Below are 21,762 nucleotides of genomic sequence, written 5' to 3'. Positions count from 1 at the left end.
CAAAGGTGGCGAGACTTGACAGCGAAGACACGGCACTCGTCAGTCAATCAATCAATCAACATTTATTTCTATAGCACATATTCATACAAAAAAATGTAGCTCAAAGTGCTTTACAAAATGAATAGAAAAATAGAAGACACAATAAAAAATAAACATAAGTCAACATTAATTAACATAGAATAAGTAAGGTCCGATGGCCAGGGTGGACAGAAAAACAAAAAACTCCAAAGGCTGGAGAAAAAATAAAATCTGTAGGGGTTCAAGACCACGAGACCGTCCAGTCCCCTCTGGGCAATCTACCTAACATAAGTCAAACAGTCCTCTTTGTATTTAGGGTTCTCATGGAAGGACCTGATGATGATGGTCACGTAGACTTCTGGCTTTCAGTCCATCAATGTTGGAGCATCATGAAGCTTTGAGTAGGTGGAGGTGGAGGTGGCGCAGGCTGCCACCACAAAGAAACCGGAAAAAGAAACAGAAGAGAGAGTAGGGGTCAGTATGGATTTTAGAGCCACTGTGAATAGTTAATTATGAAGAATTGAACATACAGAGTATCAGGATTAAGTTAAAGTGAAGTTATGAGAAGGCCACGTTACAGTAATGTGTTTTCAGCCGTGTTTTAAACTGCTCTACTGTATCAGCCTGGTGAATTCCTATTGGCAGGCTATTCCAGATTTGAGGTGAATAACAGCAGAAGGCTGCCTGCCCGCCTCACCACTTCTTTTAAGTTTAGCTCTTGGAATTCTAAGGAGACACTCAATTGAGGATCTGAGGTTACGATTTGGAATATAAGGTGTCAGGCATTCCGATATATAAGATGGGGCGAGATTATTTAAGGCTTTATAAACCATAAGCAGTATTTTAAAGTCAATCCTGAAAGACACACACAGTGTAGTAAAGCAGACTACGATCAAAAATGTCTTTCAATCATCACAGGACTGAACTTTTTAAGTACGGTACATGCTGTATTTAACTTCAGACAGTTCTGTAACTGTAAGTTCATTTTTTCAGTTAATTTATTCTCTTGTTTTGTTGTTAAACATGATTATTAGGTTCATAATGTGTAAAATTCTAACATAGTTTGACGTTTAATAGGCTTTTTCTTAACACCTGCCATTATCCAACATTCTGCCGGCCCGTTAATGTCGGATAAGCGAGACTCTACTGTATTATTTGTGCATTTGCCCTTCCAGATTGGTGTCGTCGTGCTAGCCGTCCATGTTTGGGGTGCCAGGCTCTCTTGAATATTATCGTAAGGACCTCAGCGTCCTTGCAGTCTTAACGTTTCACATTTACATTTATTTGCTTTTTTTTCCAAAGCGACTCACAAGAGACGTAAATAGCGTGGTGCCTTGGTTTGTGAGTGTAATTCGTTCCTTAAACGTGCTTGCAATCCAAAGCCCTCGTATATCAAAGCGAATTTCCCCATAAAAAATAATGGAAACTCAAATGATTCATTCCACAACCCAAAAATATTCATAGAAAAATAATTAATCTATACTAATAAAAGGCAAAGCCCTCACTCACTCACTCACTGACTCATCACTAATTCTCCAACTTCCCGTGTGGGTGGAAGGCTGAAATTTGGCAGGTTCATTCCTTACAGCTTCCTTACAAAAGTTGGGCAGGTTTTATATCGAAATTCTACGCGTAATGGTCATAACTGGAAGCAGTTTTTCTCCATTTACTGTAATGGAGATGAGCTTCAACGCCGTGGGGCGGAGTTTTGTGTGACATCATCACGCCTCCCACGTAATCACGCAGTACATAGAAAACCAGGAAGACCTCAAAAAAGCGCTGAAGAAAACATGCATTATATAATTGAGAAGGCAGCGAAACAATAAGAAGCGAAGCGAAAGTGACATATACAACCATATTCATGAGTTCTGCTACTGAAACAAAGCACAGTGTAAACCTACACTTTAAATTAAGTTCATAGACAGGCTGCCGCTGGCGCTTGTAATTTAGTGCCTGCCCATATAAGGCCGTCCGTCAGCGGCAATCCAATAGCAAACTGCCACGGGTAAATATTCACGGGTGAAGGACTGTGCTTATGGAGAGGAAGATGAGATGGTCAGGGTGGTGTTTGACACAAACTCAGCGAAACTGCGAGAGAAAGTTTTAAGTGCCAGGACTAAGGTAACATTAAATACAGCCATGGACATAGCAGGAGATGGCACCAGCACAGCTGGGAACCTTCGATGCAAGTACACCGAGTGGCTCACGTGAACTGACGCAGTGCACAGATAAAAGTCAACAGTTCCAAAGAGCCTGAACAAAACCGAATTACACAATTGAAAAGGCAGCAAAAATATGAAGCGTCTGATAAGCATATTCATAAATCCAGCTACTGCGGAAACAAAGCACACATTGGAAAAAGTCAATGTCCCGCTAAAGGAAGACAGTGTAAAAACCCGTGCATGCAGTGTGTCAGGTCTCAGATAAAGAAGAAGACGAGCTGTTTATTGATGCAGTAAGAAACGAATCGATGAATGAAACCTGTCATCTTTACAACGATTGACAAACACGGAATGTAACTTGAACACAACACATCCTACAAATACGAACCTGATTGAAAGAAATAATGATAATCAAATCCTTGATGACAGCAACACTCAGTAACACTCACAAAACAAATACTGTATATTGACAGTCATGTTACGTTATTTTTAAAATGTTCCCTTTTCTTTTTCTACCTTTTTAACACACTACTTCTCCGCTGCGATACACGGGTATATATATATATATGTATATATATATAACCCGATCTACATACTCGAATAATGGATACTTTATTCGCCATCAATGATTGTTTTGGTAAAGCCATACTCAGTGTATTCATTAGATGAACGGTAAAAAAGTAAGAGCGAGGGAGGATGCAGGCTGTAGTGCGTCAACTCTATCTGAATTGCGATCACATTTGAAAAAACATATCTTTTCAAGTTCTATTTAGTCCATATGTGTCAAACTCAAGGGCATGGCCACATCCGCCCGCGTAATTATATCCGCCCGAGATCATTTTATATACTGTATTATTGTTATTAAAGCCCGGTATATGAAGCGCTGGTAACACAATAAACTACAGATCCCATAATGCAGCGCTTCAGCTGCCTTGCCGAACACTTACCGCTTACTAGAGTTATTGCGCACTGAGTTTGCACGGCGCTTTGGTGACTTTGAAGAACAAAAAAAGTCCGTCTACATGCGGCTCGAACCTTGTGCATGTTTGGTAGCACATATCTGTGTGAGAAGCTCTTCTCAGTGATAAAGACTAACAAAACAGCACACAGGAGTCGCCTCACTGATGAGCACCTGCAGTCCATCCTGAGAATCTCCACAACACAGAACTTCACAGCAAACAGAAACGAACTTGTGGCCAAAAAAAGATGCCAGGCGTCCAGCTCTAAAATGACATCTGAGCAAAGACAACTGAATGATTTGATTTGTTATTGCACGTAAGAGCGGGAGTCAACCGTTTTAACAAGCAGCGTATTGCACTGATACGAAATAGCTGTGTGTGTATATATGTAGATATGTATGTATATGTATATACTGTATATGCTTATATATGTGTGTGTGTATGTATGTATATATATATATATATATATGTATTTGTGTGTATATATGTGTGTGTATGTATGTATGTGTGTGTATGTATGTGTGTGTATATATGTAGATATATATGTGTATATGTATAGATATGTATATATATATATATATATATATGTTTGTGTGTGTGTGTAAATATATATATATATATATATATATATATATATATATATGACAACAACACTCATCACTCACAACAGTGACAAAACAATTACATTGACAATCAGGTTACGTTATTTTCAAAATGTTTCCTTTTCTTTTCATTGCTTCTTTAACACACTACTTCTCCGCTGCGAAACGCGGGTATTTTGCTAGTACAAAATATAAAGTAAAATATATAAAACAATTTAACCTGCACTTCACCATTGAAAAGAATTGTCACGCACACACACACGGTCACAGTGCTTTAGTATCGGGTATACACTCGTACGGGTGCTGACTATATGAGTGAGGCACACCGACTGAGACTGAGCATGGGAGACGACTACCCACAATCCCACAGCGAGGGAGCGAGAGCCACCATCGGCTCAGCTGTGATCATGTGACACTCAGCAGACAAAGCGTGTATACATGTCACGCTTGGGTCACAAAGTCGCACAGAAACTTTATTCAAATACTGGCGGAATAAACGTAAGTGTCTTTCAGGAGCGATCCGGGCGCAGTGACAGAACCGGTCGCCACAGCTCGCCGGCTCTCGATCAAAAGAACACAAAATCTTCCTCCTCAAAGGGGTGCGGCGGCTCGGGAGGATGTCTGGGGGAAGAGAGACAAGGCAGTGAGACACTAGGACAGCCGCGGTGCTGTCTTTTAAATGTTCGAAGCCCCTCGTGAGCTGCAGATCACGCGGCAGGCAAGCAGCTGATCCGGCAAAGAGGAGGTGAAAAGCTGAGTTTGTCTGTCGTTGTATCACTTTTTAAGAGGGGGTTTCGCAGGAGCGGCCGCGTTCACAGAACGTACTTCTCGTATTGCAAGACCTCACTCGTTTATCAAGTTAAAATTTATTACAAATTTTTTCTCGTCTTGCAAAACACTTGCAGGCCAAGTCACTCGCAGTCCAAGGTTTTACTGTAATGAAGTAACAGTAGGCTGAGGCCTGAGTAATAGGACGGGTAACAAAAGGTGATTGTCACAAGTGAAAAGATGGAATAACTCGTATATTTACAATCGACAACACCACCATTTATTTCTGTCGCACATTTTCATACAAATGATGGAGCTTAAAGTGCTTTCCATGATGAAGAAAGAGAACAAAGGACAAATAAGAAAATAGAATTAGGGAACACTAATTAACACAGAATAAAAGTAAGGTCTGATGGCCTGGGAGGACAGAAAAAACAAAAAAAAACTCCAGACATCTGGAGAAAAAATAAAATCTGTTGGGGGTCCCAGGCCACAAGACCACCCAGCCCCCTCTAGGTAGTCTACCTCACATAAATGGACCTCAATCAGTCCTCCTGGTATTCAGGATTCTCATGGAAGAACTTGATGATGACGGTCACATGGACCTCTGGCCTTTAATCCATCAATGTAGGAACATCACAGTGCTTTGATCTGGTGGTGGTGGCACAGATCAGGACCACATGAAAACTGGAAAGAGAACAACAGAGAAAGTAGGGGCTAGTAAGGATTACGGAGCCACCAGCAATGATAATGATAATTCATTGAATATACAAAGCATCAGGATTAAACTAAAATGAAGCTCTGAGGAAGCCATGTTAAAGTAATGAGTTTTCAGCAGTTATTTAAAGTGCTCTTCTGTATCAGCCTGGTGACTTTCTATCGGTTAGCCATTCCAGATTTGAGGTGCATAACAGCAGAAGGCCACCTGCCCGCCCGCCTCACCACTTCTTTTAAGTTTAACTCTTGGAATTCTAAGCAGACCCTCATTTGAAGATTTAAGGTTATGATTTGGATGTCAGACACTCCGATATATAAGATGGAGCAGATTATTGAAGGCTTTGTAAACCATAAGCCGTGTTTTAAAGTCAATTCTAAATGACACAGGTAACCAGTGTAGTGACGCTCAGACTGGTGTGATGTGCTCGGATTTTCTTTTCCTAGTTAGGATTCTAGCAGCTCCATTCTGCACTCGTTGTAATGAATTGATGTCTTTTTTTGGTGGTCCTGAGAGGAGTGCGTCACAGTAATCTAGTCGACTGAAAACAAAAGTGTGGATTGATTTCTCAACATCTTTCAATGATATAAGAGATCTAGCCATCCATCCATCCATTTTCTAACCCGCTGAATCCCAATACAGGGTCACGGGGGTCTGCTGGAGCCAATCCCAGCCAACACAGGGCACAAGGCAGGAACCAATCCTGGGCAGGGTGCCAACCCACCGCAGATAAGAGATCTAACTTCTGTTATATTTCTTAAGTGAAAAAAAATGCTGTCCTAGTGATCTGATTATTATGGGATTTAAAATGCAAGTCAGAGTCAATAGTTACCCCTAAATTCTTTACCTCCGTCTTGACTTTTAATCCTAATGCATCAAGTTTATTTCTAATAACCTCATTAGATCCATTATTGCCAATCACTAAAATTTCTGTTTTCTCCTTATTTAGTTTGATAAAATTCCTACTCATCCACTCACTACAGCAGTTAACCAAGAATATAAAATATTGCAAAGCTTTTTTTCTTCTTTCATCAATTCATGTGTTAGGGTGGCAGCTCTGAGGCTACAGATCTGCGCTGTTTGTCAGTTCAAATCCCCTGAACGCCCAAAGTGACTCTACCCCGTTGGACCCCTGAGTAAGGCCACTGCTCTGTCCTGGGTATGACGTCAGTCTGCAAGCAGGTCCTCCAACATACAGGGAAAACTCTGGCGTTTGGTGGCACAATTGGCACTCCAGCCACCATAAAAACCCTCACGGTGTTCCAGTGTGGTGCTGAGTTGTCACCCGTTACATTCGGGTACCAATCCAGGTGGTTCGTTGTGTGGTGGGCGCGGCAGTGTGCTATAAGCACAGGCTCCCAACCCCTCTCTGCTCTTCATCAGGTTGACGGATATTCACAGAACGCATTGAGGGAGTTGGCAATACAGATGGAGGTGGGCAGCCCGTTCTGCCAACTAGGAACTACATAGGAAAAGAGTGGGGATTGAGACTTGATGCCACCTAACTCAGATGCTATTCCCTGATAGACCTGAGTGGGTGAGTAGGAGTATAGCACTTCACCAGTGTCTCCATATACTCAGATGCTGACCCATTGACATCTCTGGGTAAGCATTTTCCAAATGTCGGCTGAGTCGTCATCAGGTCCTGTCATTTTGCCCTTCTTTATCTTCCTGGTGGTACATTCGACTTCTTCAGTGGTAACCATTGGTACTGGTCCCTTGGTATCATTGGATGTGCAAATTCATTTTTCGAGATGTTCGTGAGGTATAGCACCGTTTCAAGATGGCGACTATGTCCCGGAAGGACTTGGAGGTTTTCATCTGTGACGGTCTTGACTTTGCCAATGTCCCGGGTGGATTGGTGCTACAAGTTATGCTTCTGCTCCTTTAGAGTCACTCCACAGAGTGGTCTCCTTCTTGCTTCTACAGTGTCCTGCTGGGGGTCTCACCTCTCTCTCGAGCTCACTCTCACGCTCACTCTCTTTCTTCTCCAGGTTATTTCTTTTGATTTTGTTCTTCTCCTTACTTGTACCAGCAACCCCATTAAAGGCTGTGCAGAGGAGACGTCCGTTTTCGACTCAGACTTGTTCATAAAACCGGATTCGTCGTCTTCTGATTTTCTTTTATCTTATATATCAAGTTTCAGAGAAGTGCGGCTCAGACATCATTGAGAGATGGCAGGAGAGGAAGCAGCAGACCCACGAGAAGACCGTGGACAGCTTACACGAGGAGCTCACTCTGCTCAGCGGGGTACGTCGACGCCACCCGTTTGTGCCAGAGAAGACACTAGCAGAACATCTCACGGTGTTTTTCATGAATGTGTCTTTCCCCGTAGGATTTCGAGCCCCTCTTTATAGAAGCTGGAGATGCTCTTCTTCACAATCTTTCGGAATCAGAGAGGGAGACCGAGGAGCTGATGCAGAAAATCGACAAAGACTCCGATCTGCATGATTTCACATTAGAGGTGAGTGTCATTTCATTCTATTTAGATCAGCGGTTCCCAAACGTTTTCGATTCTCGGCGCCCTGGCTGAATTCTGGTTTACTCAAGGCGCACATAAAGAGCCAAATTCTGATCTGCAGAATAGACCAACATTTTTAGTAAAAGTAAAAAATAAATAAAAAACTTACTTAAAATCACAAAAAAACATAATTGAACAAATTCAACTAATTATAATTAGTGGGATTGTGGTGTAGCGGGTACGAGAGATTGGCAGCTTTTAAATAATCCATTTGCTGTGTCAGTCTCCGTGGGCGCGACCGTGGAGTTGATGGAGTAATTGGGGCGAGTCGTACCTGCACGTGAGGGTCCGATCTTTCTCAGTTGTGTAATCGGCTTCCTGCGGTGCACAATTGAGACGCTTCGCCCACCGAGCAATAGAAGAACGGGCTGGCACAGAAGGAGAGGAAAAAAAAGAGACGGAAAGGAAAAAAGGCTTGGAGAGCGAGAGTGTGGCATTGGGGTGAAAGAAAGAGGATGAGCCAGTCTGCCAGCTGACAGATAGATCGATAGATAGATATGAAAGTCACTATATAATCGATAGATAGATAGATAGATATGAAAGGCACTATATAATCGATAGATAGATATGAAAGGCACTATATAATAGATAGATAGATAGATATGAAAGGCACTATATAATAGATAGATAAATAGATAAGAAAGTCACTATATAATCGATAGATAGATAATTTTTAATTTTAACTTTAATTTTTAATTAACTTTATTAATCCCAAGGTGAAATTCCCATACTCCAGCAGCAGCACACTGATAATAACAATATTAAATTAAAGAGTGATAACAATGCAGGTATAACAGACAATAACTTTGTACAATGTTAACGTTTACCCCCCGAGTCACATAGTGTGGGGTCTCCTCAGTCTGTCAGTCTGTCGCTGAAGCTGCCCCTCTGTCTGGAGATGATCCTGTTCAGTGGATTCTGTGGATTCTCCATGAGTTTATAAGGTCTTAACATATATAAAAATAAGCATACAAACATATAGTTTCTACTTTGTGGATTTTCACCTATCGTGGGGGGTCTGGAACGCAACCCCCGTGATCGAGGAGGGATTACTATATATATACAGGTATATATATATAAATAAATGTATACATGCCCGCTACACACCCAGACCAATATATTATATAAAAGTAGAGACATAAGTTAAAAACATAAAGCAAGAATTTTAATGGGTTATGAGGAAAACAAAAGTAAAATCATTTGAAAAATATTTAATACAAACTAAAAAAAAATCTATAAAAGTGAAATCATTTGAAAATATTTCTTTAATACGACAACAGAGAAATATTATTATTTAATACAGGCAAGTGGGCCGTGGCAAGTAGTAACAACACACTCTGTTGACGCTGTATGTTGCAATGCTGATACAGAACTGCACTGCCACCCTATGAGGGGTGCGGCTGGATGGCACAACGGTAAGAGTGTCACCGTCCTCGGCCAACCACAGCAACTGAACAAGCTGCAAACGGGCAGCAAACACGAGTTTCCTTGTTATATTTGGGTTATTTGCATCAAGAGAATCTGAGAAAAGAAAGTATAATTACTTATAAAGTTACAACTAAGTACCATAAGAAGGTAGTAAAAATATATTTTTATTACGAAATTTAAAAAAGAACTAAATATGGGACATTTGGGTGTCCCTGAAAGGTCAGTACGGGACAGGGGACAAAATGATCAAATATGGGACACGTTCCATATATAAGGGATGTCTGGCAGCCCTAAGAATTACGGTACTTGAGGTTTCCTCTAGAGTTCCTCTTTCGCTTGGCACGATTTGGGTCAAAAATCAATCTGCACATCGTCATGTCATTTTGAGTTTGGTGTTTTTCTGTCCAGCCGTTTTAGTTTGAGACCGTCCTCAAGAAACTGTGACACACAGACACACACAGCCATCATCGAGATATGGATTTTTTTCAATATCAATGTCGATATCCGTCGAAAACCAGAGATTGCAATTTTTCACAAATCTAAAGCTTTCGCCCCTCCCTATAGATTATGCTGGAGGGGACAAAGCAAAAATCTCCAAATGGGTGCTGACCTTAAAAAAAGCAAACTAACGAAGGTCAGACTTGCCCACCTCACAGGTCTGAAATGATGGAAAAAGGCTTCACCTCAGGCAGGCTAGCCCCAAACTCAAATGGCAGGCTTGTGGCCTGCACAGGCCCCACCTAAAAAAAATGGGACAAAGGCTTTTAAAGTTTAAAGTGCTAAATGCCCACAAAAATGAGCAAAGGAAAAGCCATAAGAAATCAAAAGAAAGTTTCTTGAATGTTTAAGCATTTATTAATGAAGGTTCCAAAAGTTTTCCTAAAATAAGACAGAAACAAAAATAGGACCATCTAAAAGGCAGACAGATTCCAAAGATCCCAACACCAGAAGCCTCTCCTACGTGTTGTCTGCAGAAAGGGCAGACCATTCAGGGGCTACAGGAGAAGGAGCAGAGTCGGAGCAAAGCGAAGACCAAAACCAAAAGTCATAAAGAGGGAACATCAGAGCCAAATCGTGAATCAAAAGGCAGAGCTTTGTTTCAATAACCAGTAATCCGAATATCAAGTAAAGTGACTTGCTAGGTTCAGTCCAGTCTTGGATACGAAATGGCCATCAAGACCACCTTTTAACTCTTCACCAGTTACCCCGAGGTCATGACCTTAGGAATTGTTTGGAGATCAACAGCAATTAAGTGTTATGAGTGGCAAAAAGAACGGGTAACCAGGAAGGGGGCAAATACTTTTTCACAGCACTATGTATTCACCTTGATGTAATATAAAAGAATTTGTGAAACTGGGGTGGGTGGGCAAGCTTGGTGATAAACATGTTGAAAACTCATGGTAAATGTGTCATGAGTAGGGGGGTGGCCCCCCTTTGGCGTAACAAGTCCAATAGTAAACGTATTTATTGATGAGCAGGTTTCCTCCTATGCTGTACATGTGAGGTACTCACCCCCTTTCCATGCTTTTTTATTTATTTATTTATTTTTAACTTAACCTGGTGTCCCTTCGACTGGTTGAGAAAACCTTTCAAATTGAGAATATCAGGAAGGGGGCAATTACTTTTTCACAATAATCTATGATAGCTAAAAAAAAATGGAATGATTGCCTAGGAAGACCAAGCTGAGGACCGTTCTAAACATGTTACTAATAATTCCAATCACCGATGGGGGGGCGGAGGACTTATTTTGCACTACAAACAGCAGGTGGCACTGTGCCCACTGACTGCTGGGGCACTGACGCCACTCCCTGGGTTGATCCTCATGGAGGCGGTGGATGCCTCTGGTGGTCGTGGTGCGACTCTCCTTGATGCTCCCCACTGACCTTGAAATCATACAACCGACTCCTGACATCTGCCCAACCATTGGATGATTTCTTCAGATGGTCATCTCTTTTTTTTTTATTCCAGGGACTCTGTGAATTATGGGATTGCGTGTCCCAGCAAACACTGAAGCGCCGAGAATGGATTGAAGAACTGGATAAAACCTTCACCCTTTATGAGTGCGAGAGAGCCCAAAAGGTGCCTACTGGTAAACTGAAGCTCTCTGTTCCTTTTTTCAAAAGTGTGCTGCCCCTTTGATGCCCGTGTCCGCATGTGTCTCTTTTCACAGGTGGCAGAGGTGCTGAAGCGCTACACCAAGTCCCTGGAAGAAATTTCCTTTCTGATGCCATTTGACATCCATCGCCTAATTCACAAAGAGTCCATGGTAAGACCGAACGCGCCTCTGCCACCGCCTTTACTGCCCCCTGCAGGGATGCTGCTTAACGTATTTGCATTTCAATCAGATGATCAATCAGGCCTTCTTGGCAAATCGGAGGGCTCTGGGGAAGCTGCACATGAACCTGTTGGAGTCGAACCTGAAGATGGAGCAAACGCAGCACCTGAGGTGGAAAGAGCGGCTGCACGACTGGAAGGCGTACAAGAGCCAGATGGCCGTGGAGGAATTCAAGTAAGCACACGAGCTGAAGGTGGGCACCATTAATGTGGCACCCACACGCTCCCCGCCTATACAATACTATCTGTTACATATATATAGCGCCTTTCTCTAAGGGGGCACTGGTAACTAATTTGTCCAGTACAGTTTCTGTGTATCTTCACCTTGACACATGTAGTAACTGGGCCAGATTTATAGGGGGTGTGGGCTCTCATTTTATATAGCGCCTTGTATAGCAGACCTCATTCTGAAGTACTTTTTACAGGTACGGTGGATTTGCTTCCAGCTGTCCACAATGAGATAAAATAAGAAGTGCAGCAGCCAAGTCAAGTTCAAAGTTGCAAGGTGCTATATAACATAACAACGCTCAGTCAGCACTCAGGGTTGATTATTTAATATAGCGCCTTTCTGTAGGGGTCACTGGCCCCTAATATTTGCAGTACAGTTTCTGTGTGGCTTCACCTTGAGCTGCAGGCACATGTAGCAACTTCGTCGGACCTACAGGTGGACAAGGCTGTGATTTTATATAGCGCCTTTTATGGCAAACCTCATTCTCTATTCTAGGGGTACAGTTCATGTTTTTCTGAAAATAAACCACGGCAGTTTATATAGTGCCTTTCAACATAGAGTGCTTTGTGGGTTCACTTAATGCCTCCCTGAAAATGAACTGTGTGATTTATTTTTTATATAGTGCCTTTCAAAGTAAAGCAATATAGGGGTAGAGTTCGTGTGATTCTGACAGTGAACCATGTGATGTATATAGCGCCTTAGAAAATAAAGCACTGCATGTGTTTCAGTATTTTCCCAGCATGCACAGTGGCAGGTGAGGCCCACACAGGGACTTGGTGTTGGAATTTGAACCCATGGCCTTTCTTTATTTTCTATAGCACCTTTCAAAATGAAGTCATCCCAAAGCACCCTGGCCTTACGGTGGAAGTGGTTTCCAAAAAAAAAAAAATCCATGATGTCCGCTTGTTTTTTAGGAGGTTTCTAAGCAGTCAGCAGTTGCAGACCCCTGAAGGTGTGCAGAGAGACCTGGCCGAGATGAGAGAAATCCAGGAATCTCTGAACAGGAGGCGGCTGAGCCTGCTGCAGTCCCTCAGGTCAGTATTCGGGGCGCCTGGCTGTCCATACCGTTGAGCCACAGCGGCGTGTGGGTGATCTGGAAGTTGTGGATGGATGAGAAGACCAAGCCTTTGAAATGCCAGTGGTTGTATGTCACTGTAACATGGCGAGTGGTGCCATGCAGCTGCACCCACTTCTTCTTACAGGGCCACCCTTGTGCCACTTGGGTGGTCCACAAAACAAAGATCTGCTGTCCGTAGAGTCATTTCTCCACAAGGCTTATCTTTACCCGTTAGGTACCGTGGAAATTTCAGCCTGATTGGGAAACATTTAGAGGTCGCTCCATTCTGCACATTTTATTTGTGGTCTAACTTCCTACGAACTCTTGGATGGGGTCCTTAACTGGCGAAGTGATTAGTAAACAATAAAAATAACGAAACAGAACATTCGATGACTGAGGTGGAGTGTCCACAACATTCTACATGGAAGTAAGTAGAGGTTTCCAGATTATGCTGGTTTTAACTAGATGGTTCAAGAACATTAACATTCTAGCGGTAAGATAGAGTTCTCAGAACATTCCCCATAGTAAGTGGAGGTTTCTGGAATATTCTAGTAGTAAGTACAACTTTGAAGAACATTCTAGTACTAAGGTGGAGTTCCCACAACATTCTACATAGAAGAAACTGGAGGGTTCTGGAATATTCTACAATTAATTAGAGGTTTCGGCAACATTCCAGTAGTAAGATGTTCTTCCTAGAACATTCCGTGTAGTGTGTGGAGGTTTCCATATTCTAGTATTTACATTGAAGTTTCGAGAACATTCTAGTAATAAGGTGGAGTCTACGACGGAGGTTCTAAACATCCATTCGCTTTCATAAAAATAAACAAGGTGACCCCCCCCCACATGTTTTTTTCCTCGGAAACCGTTTTCATCCTCTTCTTCTCCACGTAACCGTCATTGACTCCAGTGCACGTTTACAGCCTGAGGATCCTCTCTTTGTAGCTTTGCCAGGTCTTCATTCACTGCCCTGATCACGTCTTCTCGATCCTCGTAGTGTTGATTTTGGGGAAAGAGCCAGTCATCACAAGCTGAGCAGGGTGGGGCATTCCAAAGGTTGATCCCAGAGACCCCAGTGAAGAGGATGGTCTTTGTGGCTCGAAGCACAGAAGTCATCTCCCGGTGAAGGAACCAGTCGTTCAACTTGGGGTGACAGCCAAACCTTTCTCTATGTAGACGTCTGATGACACAATCTGGCCTTTGTCAACTGGGATGGTGGCCGTGACTCTTTGATGAGGGAAGAAAATGTCAAACATCGCCCTAATGGGAAACTTCACACGCCGGAGTGGTGCTCCTTTTTCAGACCAGGCCGTGTTCTGCTGTTTTGACTCAGGGTCCGATTTGAAGAACCAGGCTTCATCTGCTGGTTTCATCTCTCATTTTTGTGATGGCCTACGAACCTGAACATTTCAGGACGTTTTTATGAATGGATACGGTTAGGGTTAGGGAGCCAAAGGGAACAAACTTAAATGTCAATATGAGCAGAAGTGGAAGTTTCCAGAACATTCTAGTATTACGTAGGAGTTTTCATTTTATTTGTAGTTTATTTTTAGAAGCCTCTGGTAACAACCGTCGCCCACAAATTGTCGAAAACTTCACAAATGATAAGTCGCAGGAGTTATTGAACTAATGTGGCTTCATCTACTGTAAGATCTGACCCAGAGAACTGGACGCTTGGAAAGTCAAAGTCTCATTTATCCACCGCAAGGCCTACCTCGTGGACTCAACGGGCTGCCGTTACTCCATTTCACCATTAAAATGAAGGGAAGACCTGCCTGAGAGGTAGGAGGTGGTGTAGGAGGTGGTCTGCGACGCAGTCTTTTCAGACATTGGAGGATCTGGCAACAGAAAGAACAACTTCCTTATTTGATGTCCTTATGGAACAAGGCGAGGGAAGGTCGCAGGCATTCGTAAGGAAACCCCCAGAAGAGGAGGACTGATGGCCCAGTCTGCGGCGAATTCTGTGAGCTCTCGGCACGCGTGACGGTAATGAGCCACACAGCAAGAAGAGGAATATGTCCCATCAAGAAGGACGAGGAACAGAAACGGTTTGTTCTTCGATTGGTCGCAAACCATCACAGCTTCGTCAAAGGCAGTGCCAGTCAAGTGTGGAACAGTCGTCTGCTGTTCAGTTCAGGTGACATAAAAATGGAGCGACCTCTAAATGTTATTTATTTTCATTAACAATTTCTGTGTTTGCTATAAATGTGAGGAAGAATAAAACTAGCCTTGTGGAGAACTTGAATCTTAGTTTTTTTTTTTGTTTTGGACCACCCTATTGTGTCACTCAGGGCTGGCAGGCTGTGCCATGTAGGCAAACTACCTGGGGACAGCATTTAATCAACTTTATACTCGGCGGCAGATCTACCATCGGGGCATTCTGGGTGATCACCAGACCCACCAAGGGCCACCCGCACCCCAGGCTCATTGAAATGATGGAGTGTCCACACGCCAAAGGTAGCCCCCCGTCCCACTTTATGAAAAAAATTGAATGTCCGTGTTCCCAAATCACTAAAGGGTGACATCTCGCGTAAAACCTCAAAGTCGATTATCACACCCCACTGCTCTCCAATCTGGAAATATGTGTGTAGCAATTACCTCCAAGAGTCCGTGCTTTGGGTGTGACATTTTCGCTTTTACTTTGGGGCAGCAAAAAAGCTCACCATAAGTTACACCATAAACAATCAGGGGTTAGTAACAAGTGCAATGGTTACCATTTTTGGGTGGAATCTCCCTATAAAATGTCCGTCTGCCACGAGATCAGCCGTGCAGTCATGGGGCTAGAACTCCAGGGTCTTGGTCTTGATTGAAAGCTAATGACCCAATACATACAGGTACTGAGAAATATGTGAGGTAGTGGCAACCTCAGCAAACTGACGAGGGTTGGCAAACAAACTAACATGGCAGGATGAAAAAGAAGAGCAGTGACATCTGCTGTGCGTCAAGCAAATAACAAAGGCTAATGATTTGATGAGGAAGACCATAATAGGAAGAGGAAAAGAAGCACCATCTGCTGGTCTTAATCAAAAAACTTATGACTTGATACACGTTGGTTAATCAGCAAATCCTAAGGTATGTCAACCTCGGCAAAGTGACCCGGGTTAGTTTATTTCCTATGACAAACTAGTGAAGAAAGTGGCATGACAGAAAGAAAGGAGAAAAGAAAAAGAGTAAAAAATGTGAGGTAGTGGCAACCTCAGCAAACTGACCTGCACTCATGGGTTTCTAATAGCAAGTGACAGGGATACAAACTTAACATGGTGGAAAGAAAAAGAAGAGCAGCAGCAGCAGCTGAGCGTGAAGCAAATTGCAGAAGCACATTACACGATAGGAAGAAGAATTAGAGCTGTGACAACTGCTGACCATCAAGCACATACGACATGGCAACAAGCATGTATTCTCAATCTCCTGGGTCTAGAACCCTGCTTTAGGTTTCAGTCAAAAGCTTATGACCTGATAGGTTTTGAAAAAGTCGAAAGAATTGAGGGCTCTGTCGAGCCACATGGCACAAAGACAAGTGACTCTGCTGAGTTTCTTACTGGTGGCCAGAAAAGTTTATTGTAATAAAAGCTGAATCCTTGCAAGCCTGTCTATTGATAATCCACCAGGTACCCGATACATACATTTATAATCGAGTGTAAGTATTGTGTTTATTGATCAATGACCGTGATGAACAACTCCATAATAGAAAAAAAGAAAAGGAAGAGCAGTGACATCTGCTGAGCATCCGGCGCATCACAAATGGTGTTTAACACAGGATACAGAAGGCAAGGACAAGGACAAGAACAAGAGAGATACAAACCACTTTTACCTGAAGACCGGAGGTCTGCGTGTTTCCTTTAAAAATGCCAACATATACACCGATGAGCCAAAATATTATGGGCACTCCCACATGACGCAAATAACATAACGACGACACATGCCAATGTCAAGAACATATTAGACTGTAAAATGAAAAGACCTTGACACAAAAAGAGTTTTGGGGCAGCCACCCGCATGCCTAAACATGGCTACAAAAGTAAGATTTGGTTGCACAGAAGTTTATAGATTGAGTTCACAACAGAACTGAGTTCATGCAGGAAGTGGTCTGGGTTTTATGGCAGTTCGGTGGAAATGATATCATGGAGGCCGGAACCGGAAGTGACATCATGGCAGTCAGGCAGGATTTCCCGTGTCAGGTCTGCAGAGATTAAAGAAAAAAGTTCAATGCACCCCACCTGTCCCTGGCCTGGTGCGGAATTGCCTTCTTTTGGTTCTTCTCGCTGCCTCCCATGCGCACGTGTGTGACAGAAGATAAGCTAACCTTAGGTACTCCTAGTAGATATGGGCCGGTGGAGAGACCCGACTGACTTGTGGGGGTTCACATGGTCAGCCATGGTCTATCAACCCATCATGGTCCAAGGAGGGACAAATCACCAACAGCATGTTGGGTGACCAAGACTCATCGATGCAAGACGTCAAGCACTTACACAAAGTGTCAGAACTGGACACAGAGTCAATGGAAGAAGGTTGTCTGGTCTGCTGAATCCAGTTTTCTGTTGTACCGCATGTTCAGCTAGATATGTGTCACCAAGCCAGAAACTTGAGACAAGAATCGGAATCATAAACTGGAAAGTAAGTAAGAAAACCGGGAACAAAAATACAAAGACGCTAAAAAATTACAACTTGCTCAGAAACCAGGATGAAATGAGTGCCTTAATTAAATTCCATGACTGCAGAAACCACAGAATGGCCACCAAGAAGTCCCCAAAGCTCCTCTACTTGCCCTGTGGAACGTGATGAAGAGTTCAAGGTGGTGCCTCAGCCTCCAAATTCTCCAGATCTCCATCCAGTTGAGCATCTGTGGAATGTGTTGGAACAACAAGTCCAATCTATGGCAGTTCCACATTGCAACTTACAGGAGTCTGAGGATCTGCTGCTATTGTCCTGGTTGTAGGCATCACAGGACATCTTCAGAGGTCTTGTAGAATTTCATGGCCTGGTTGGTTGGTAGAGCAGTGGGCAGAATGTTTTGGCTCACCAGTGTAAGAGCACAACACGCACGTTCAATAACATAACACATTGTAAAATAAAGAAAAGGAGGTTGGGGTTCCACGGGATGCTCAGTTTAACGTCCAGGTTGAGAAGAAGGAGAAAATGTCAAGAAAAAAAGCAGATGCAGGTTCAGGCCCTCTGGCTGGCAAAGTGACTTCTTGGTAAGCAGACTCCTGTATGAATGTTGACTTCCTGTCTGACCGCAGGCTTTATAGTGGAGGATGTAGAAGGGGCGGGGCCAATGATGTCACTAGTCTTCTAGGGTGTTCTCCTCCATTCTAATGAAAACAAGAAATGCGTTGGTGGCAGTGTCACGCCAACATCCGTCCCCGTATATTTCAATATAGATGTGCCCAACATGAAAGAGTTGGTGGTTGCATGTGACGTCACTCATTTATATTTACAAAGCCATTCAGTGCTTAGCAGATAGATTTATCTACAGCGACTTACAAAAGAGGTGAATATAATTGAATAAACATGGTACAAAACTGATCACCACAAGTGACAAAATGCCAGCAAGTGACAATTCCTAGATCATAAAACCTAATGGCTAATCTCATACAGAAGTGCACCAAACAAGAGAGTCTTCAAGAGCTTGTTAAACACGCCGAGGGTCTCAGAATTTTGAACTAAGGTGGTCAGCTCGTTCCATCATCTAGGAGCTACACAAAATAAATAGTCTGGGCTGAGATTTGATAACACGCAGAGGTGGCATCACCAGAGGCAATTCATTCATCAGCAGACCTGGATAGTTGAGAAGCAGCAGAGGACCTCATAGGTGTCTCCATATACATAGCTACTTACCCACTGACTACTCTGTATGTATGCGTCGAGGATTTGCTCTTAATGCCAAGCCAATGTAGTGATCTGAAGAGAGGAGTGGCATGTGCCCACCTTGGCTGGTGTGCCACTGAATTTTAAATCCTCTGCAGTGAAACATGCCAGTAACTCCCAACAGCAGAGAGCTGCTCTAGTCTATATGTGACAAGATCAAAGCCTGGACCAGGAGTTGTGCCTCATATTCTGTCAGATACGTCTGATCTTGTGGATTCTGTGTAGAGTGAATCTGCAAGACCGAGGGGCCGTAACAAAATGGTCAGCTGGTCGTCAATCACCACCGCGAGGTTGTGTACTGACTTGGCGGGTGTTGGCAATGATGAGTCGAGCTGAACAGAAATGAGGCTCTGAATAGAAGGATGAGCTGGGGTAATAAGAAGGTCCATCTTTGCCAGGATGAGCTGTAGATGGCGTTCCTTCATCCAGTGAGACATGCAGAGATTCCAGCTGATACCATGTGATCCTGTGGAGGGAACAACTGGTACGGTGGGGTATCATCAGCATAACAATAAGAGAAACCAAGGGACTCTATGGTTTTGCCTAGTGAGGAGGTGTAGAAAGAGAAGAGGAGAGGGCCCAGCACGCAATTCTTGGTGAACCCCCATGCTTGATTGGTGCACCCTTGACATCTCTCCGTGCCAAGGCACATGGTTAGGATCTGCCTAAGAAGCAGGACTCAAATAACCTGAGGGCAATCCCAGCGATAGCCAAGTCAGAGGAGGTGGAGAGGAGGTCTAGTGGTGTACCGTGTCAAAGGCAGAGGGGAGATCTAGTAGGATGAGGGCAGATGACATGTTGGTAGCTCTAGCCTGCCGTAGCGTGTCGACAGTGGCCCTTCCTCAATCCTGACTGCTTAGGACCAAGCAGTACGTAGAAGAGACGTGGTTAGAAATGGAATATTCCAGTATTTTGGATGAGAAAGTCGAGGGGACACACTGGTCTGTAATGACCTACGTAAGATGAAGTGATGGTGGGCTTCTTGAAAAGAGGATTTATTAGGGCCTGTTTATACAATACTAGCTGTGTAAGCCCGGGCTCCTAGAAACTATTGAAATCGTCATAAAATAATTGAAATGCAGAGTCGGCGGTTTCGTTTTGCGGACAAGCTCGCCCCCTTTGTCTATAAGCGGTTAAGCGAGTTTCTCTCTCGTTTGTCTTTCCTCGGCGGTTGGCAATGGAGTCGCTTTCTTTCAGCTTCATGCTGTAGCCTCGTACTTCTTCTTCTTTCAACTCGTTAACTTGGGGCTGCCTTGCCGGATCTTTGAGCTTCCTGCTGTAGCCTTGCACTTCCGGGACGGACAGACACACACTTCCACACGTAGACATTTATATATAAGATATGAAAAGGTGCCTGTGCTGAGTGAGGTGTTGATGAAATATGTAACTGCGGAAATGAGTGAGGGACAGGCGGTGTGAAGGGACAGGGTCAAGAGGGACAGGTGGCAGGGTGATTAGAGAACAGGTTGGAAGCATTGGTGGTGGAAAGAAGATGAGAAGGAGGTGAACGTTGTGGTGTGTTCAAGAGGGATCAGTCAGGTGTGATGAGAATTAACCACTGATGACTGCCATCTTTTCCTGAACAAATGTTGCAAAGTCGTCCGCAGTCAGAGTTTGAGGTTGGAGGTGGTGGTGGGTTGAGGAGGGAGATGAAAGCAGAGAACAAGCAACGAGAATCAGAAGTCTTGCTAATCCTCTTTAGAAAGAAACGTAGTGTTGGTAGTAGCAGAAGTGAAGAGATTGATCCTTATCCAAGTCAACTGGGGCTTTTGACTTCCTCCATTTCCATTCAGTTGTCCTAAGCTTGGTGTAGAGTTTCCAAAAGCAATGGATAGGAGGGTCTTTTACCTGCAGGCCTAGTGAAGAGAGGACAGAAGGCATCAAAGCAAGAGAACAGAGTTGAGGATAGGGTGGAGAGGTGGACAGAAGGAGGGAGAGCCAAATAGACTAGGGAAGAGAAATGGGTAGGAGAGACGAAGTGGAGGTGATGACCGAAGGACACTGTGGAAGGAATGACAGTGGAAAAATAGGGGATGAGTAGAGAGAAGTGAATAATAAAGTCAAGATGTATGTAGTGGAGTGACACTAGCGTTAGCGGGTATGCAGTTCTTGGAGAGAATGAGATCCAGAGGTTTACCATCTTTGTGAGTGGGAAGGGCATGGAGGTGTGCCAGGCTGAAAGGAAGTCTATAGAAGGACTGTCCAGTTGGAGGTTTCATGTCTGCCACCTACCTAATCATCGTTGTAGACCTCTTTATAGCAACAGTAAATCCTGATGGAAGTGGCACCTTTCAGCTGGATAATGTGCTCCGTGGAACAGGATGAAGAGTTCAAGGGTGTTGGCCTGGCCTCCAAATTCACCAGATCTCCATCCAATCCAGCACCTGTGGGATGTGTTGGAATAAGAGGTCAGATCCTCAGCGGCCCCACCTCAAAACTTACAGGAGTTGGAGAGTCGGCTATTCATGTCCTGGTGCCAAACACCACAGGACACCTTTAGAGCTCTTGTAGAGTTCATGACTTGGTTGGTTGGAAGAGCATCAGCATATGAGGCAGGTGGGCAGAATGCTTTGGCACACCAGTGGAAAAGCAAAACATACACATTGAATAAAATGAAGTGAACTAACACAACACAGTGTCGAATGAAGAGAGACACCAAGGAAAAGGGTTTGGGGTTCCAGGGGGTACCTCGTTTAATATCTCGGTTGAGAAAAATGAGAAAAAGTTTCGAGATAATAGCTAAAGCAGATGGAAGTTGTCAAGAGGAGCTCCATAGACTGACAAAATGGCTTCTTTTCCAAGAGTTGTGTCTTCTTTGGAAGCAGGTTCCAGTATGAACGTTGACTTCCTGTCAGAATGGAAGCTTTATAGTGGAGGGTGCAGAAGGGGCGGGGCTAGTGGTGTCACTAGTCTCTAGGGGTGTTCCCCTTTATTATAATGAAGAAGGAAATTGCGTGGCAGTGTCACACCCAAAGCCTTCCCCGTGAGGCACTCCCAATTCTCGCGTGTGTAACATCATGAAAGAATTTGCAGCTGCATGTGACGTCACTTCTTGCAAGGTCAGAAACATCTTCGGCTGCTGGCCTGAAGGTCTTCTCCTTTTT

At 43.6% G+C, this 21,762-nt stretch overlaps 1 protein-coding gene across 2 annotated transcripts in view; it reads left to right on the top strand.

Annotated features, from left to right (window-relative positions):
• The window catches only part of ccdc180 (coiled-coil domain containing 180), a 142,607-nt gene that overhangs the window by 29,470 nt on the left and 91,375 nt on the right, over positions 1-21,762 (top strand). For both annotated transcript variants that reach the window (XM_039762604.1, XM_039762605.1), the window contains 6 exons: positions 7,365-7,474; positions 7,560-7,688; positions 11,142-11,252; positions 11,344-11,439; positions 11,519-11,682; positions 12,651-12,770. In XM_039762604.1, coding sequence (XP_039618538.1) covers positions 7,365-7,474; positions 7,560-7,688; positions 11,142-11,252; positions 11,344-11,439; positions 11,519-11,682; positions 12,651-12,770 — 730 coding nt within the window. The remainder of the gene's footprint in view (positions 1-7,364; positions 7,475-7,559; positions 7,689-11,141; positions 11,253-11,343; positions 11,440-11,518; positions 11,683-12,650; positions 12,771-21,762) is intronic.

Source organism: Polypterus senegalus, chromosome 9 (genome assembly GCF_016835505.1).
Source record: "Polypterus senegalus isolate Bchr_013 chromosome 9, ASM1683550v1, whole genome shotgun sequence".
NCBI lineage: Eukaryota > Metazoa > Chordata > Cladistia > Polypteriformes > Polypteridae > Polypterus > Polypterus senegalus.
This window is presented reverse-complemented; position numbering and strand designations above follow the sequence as displayed.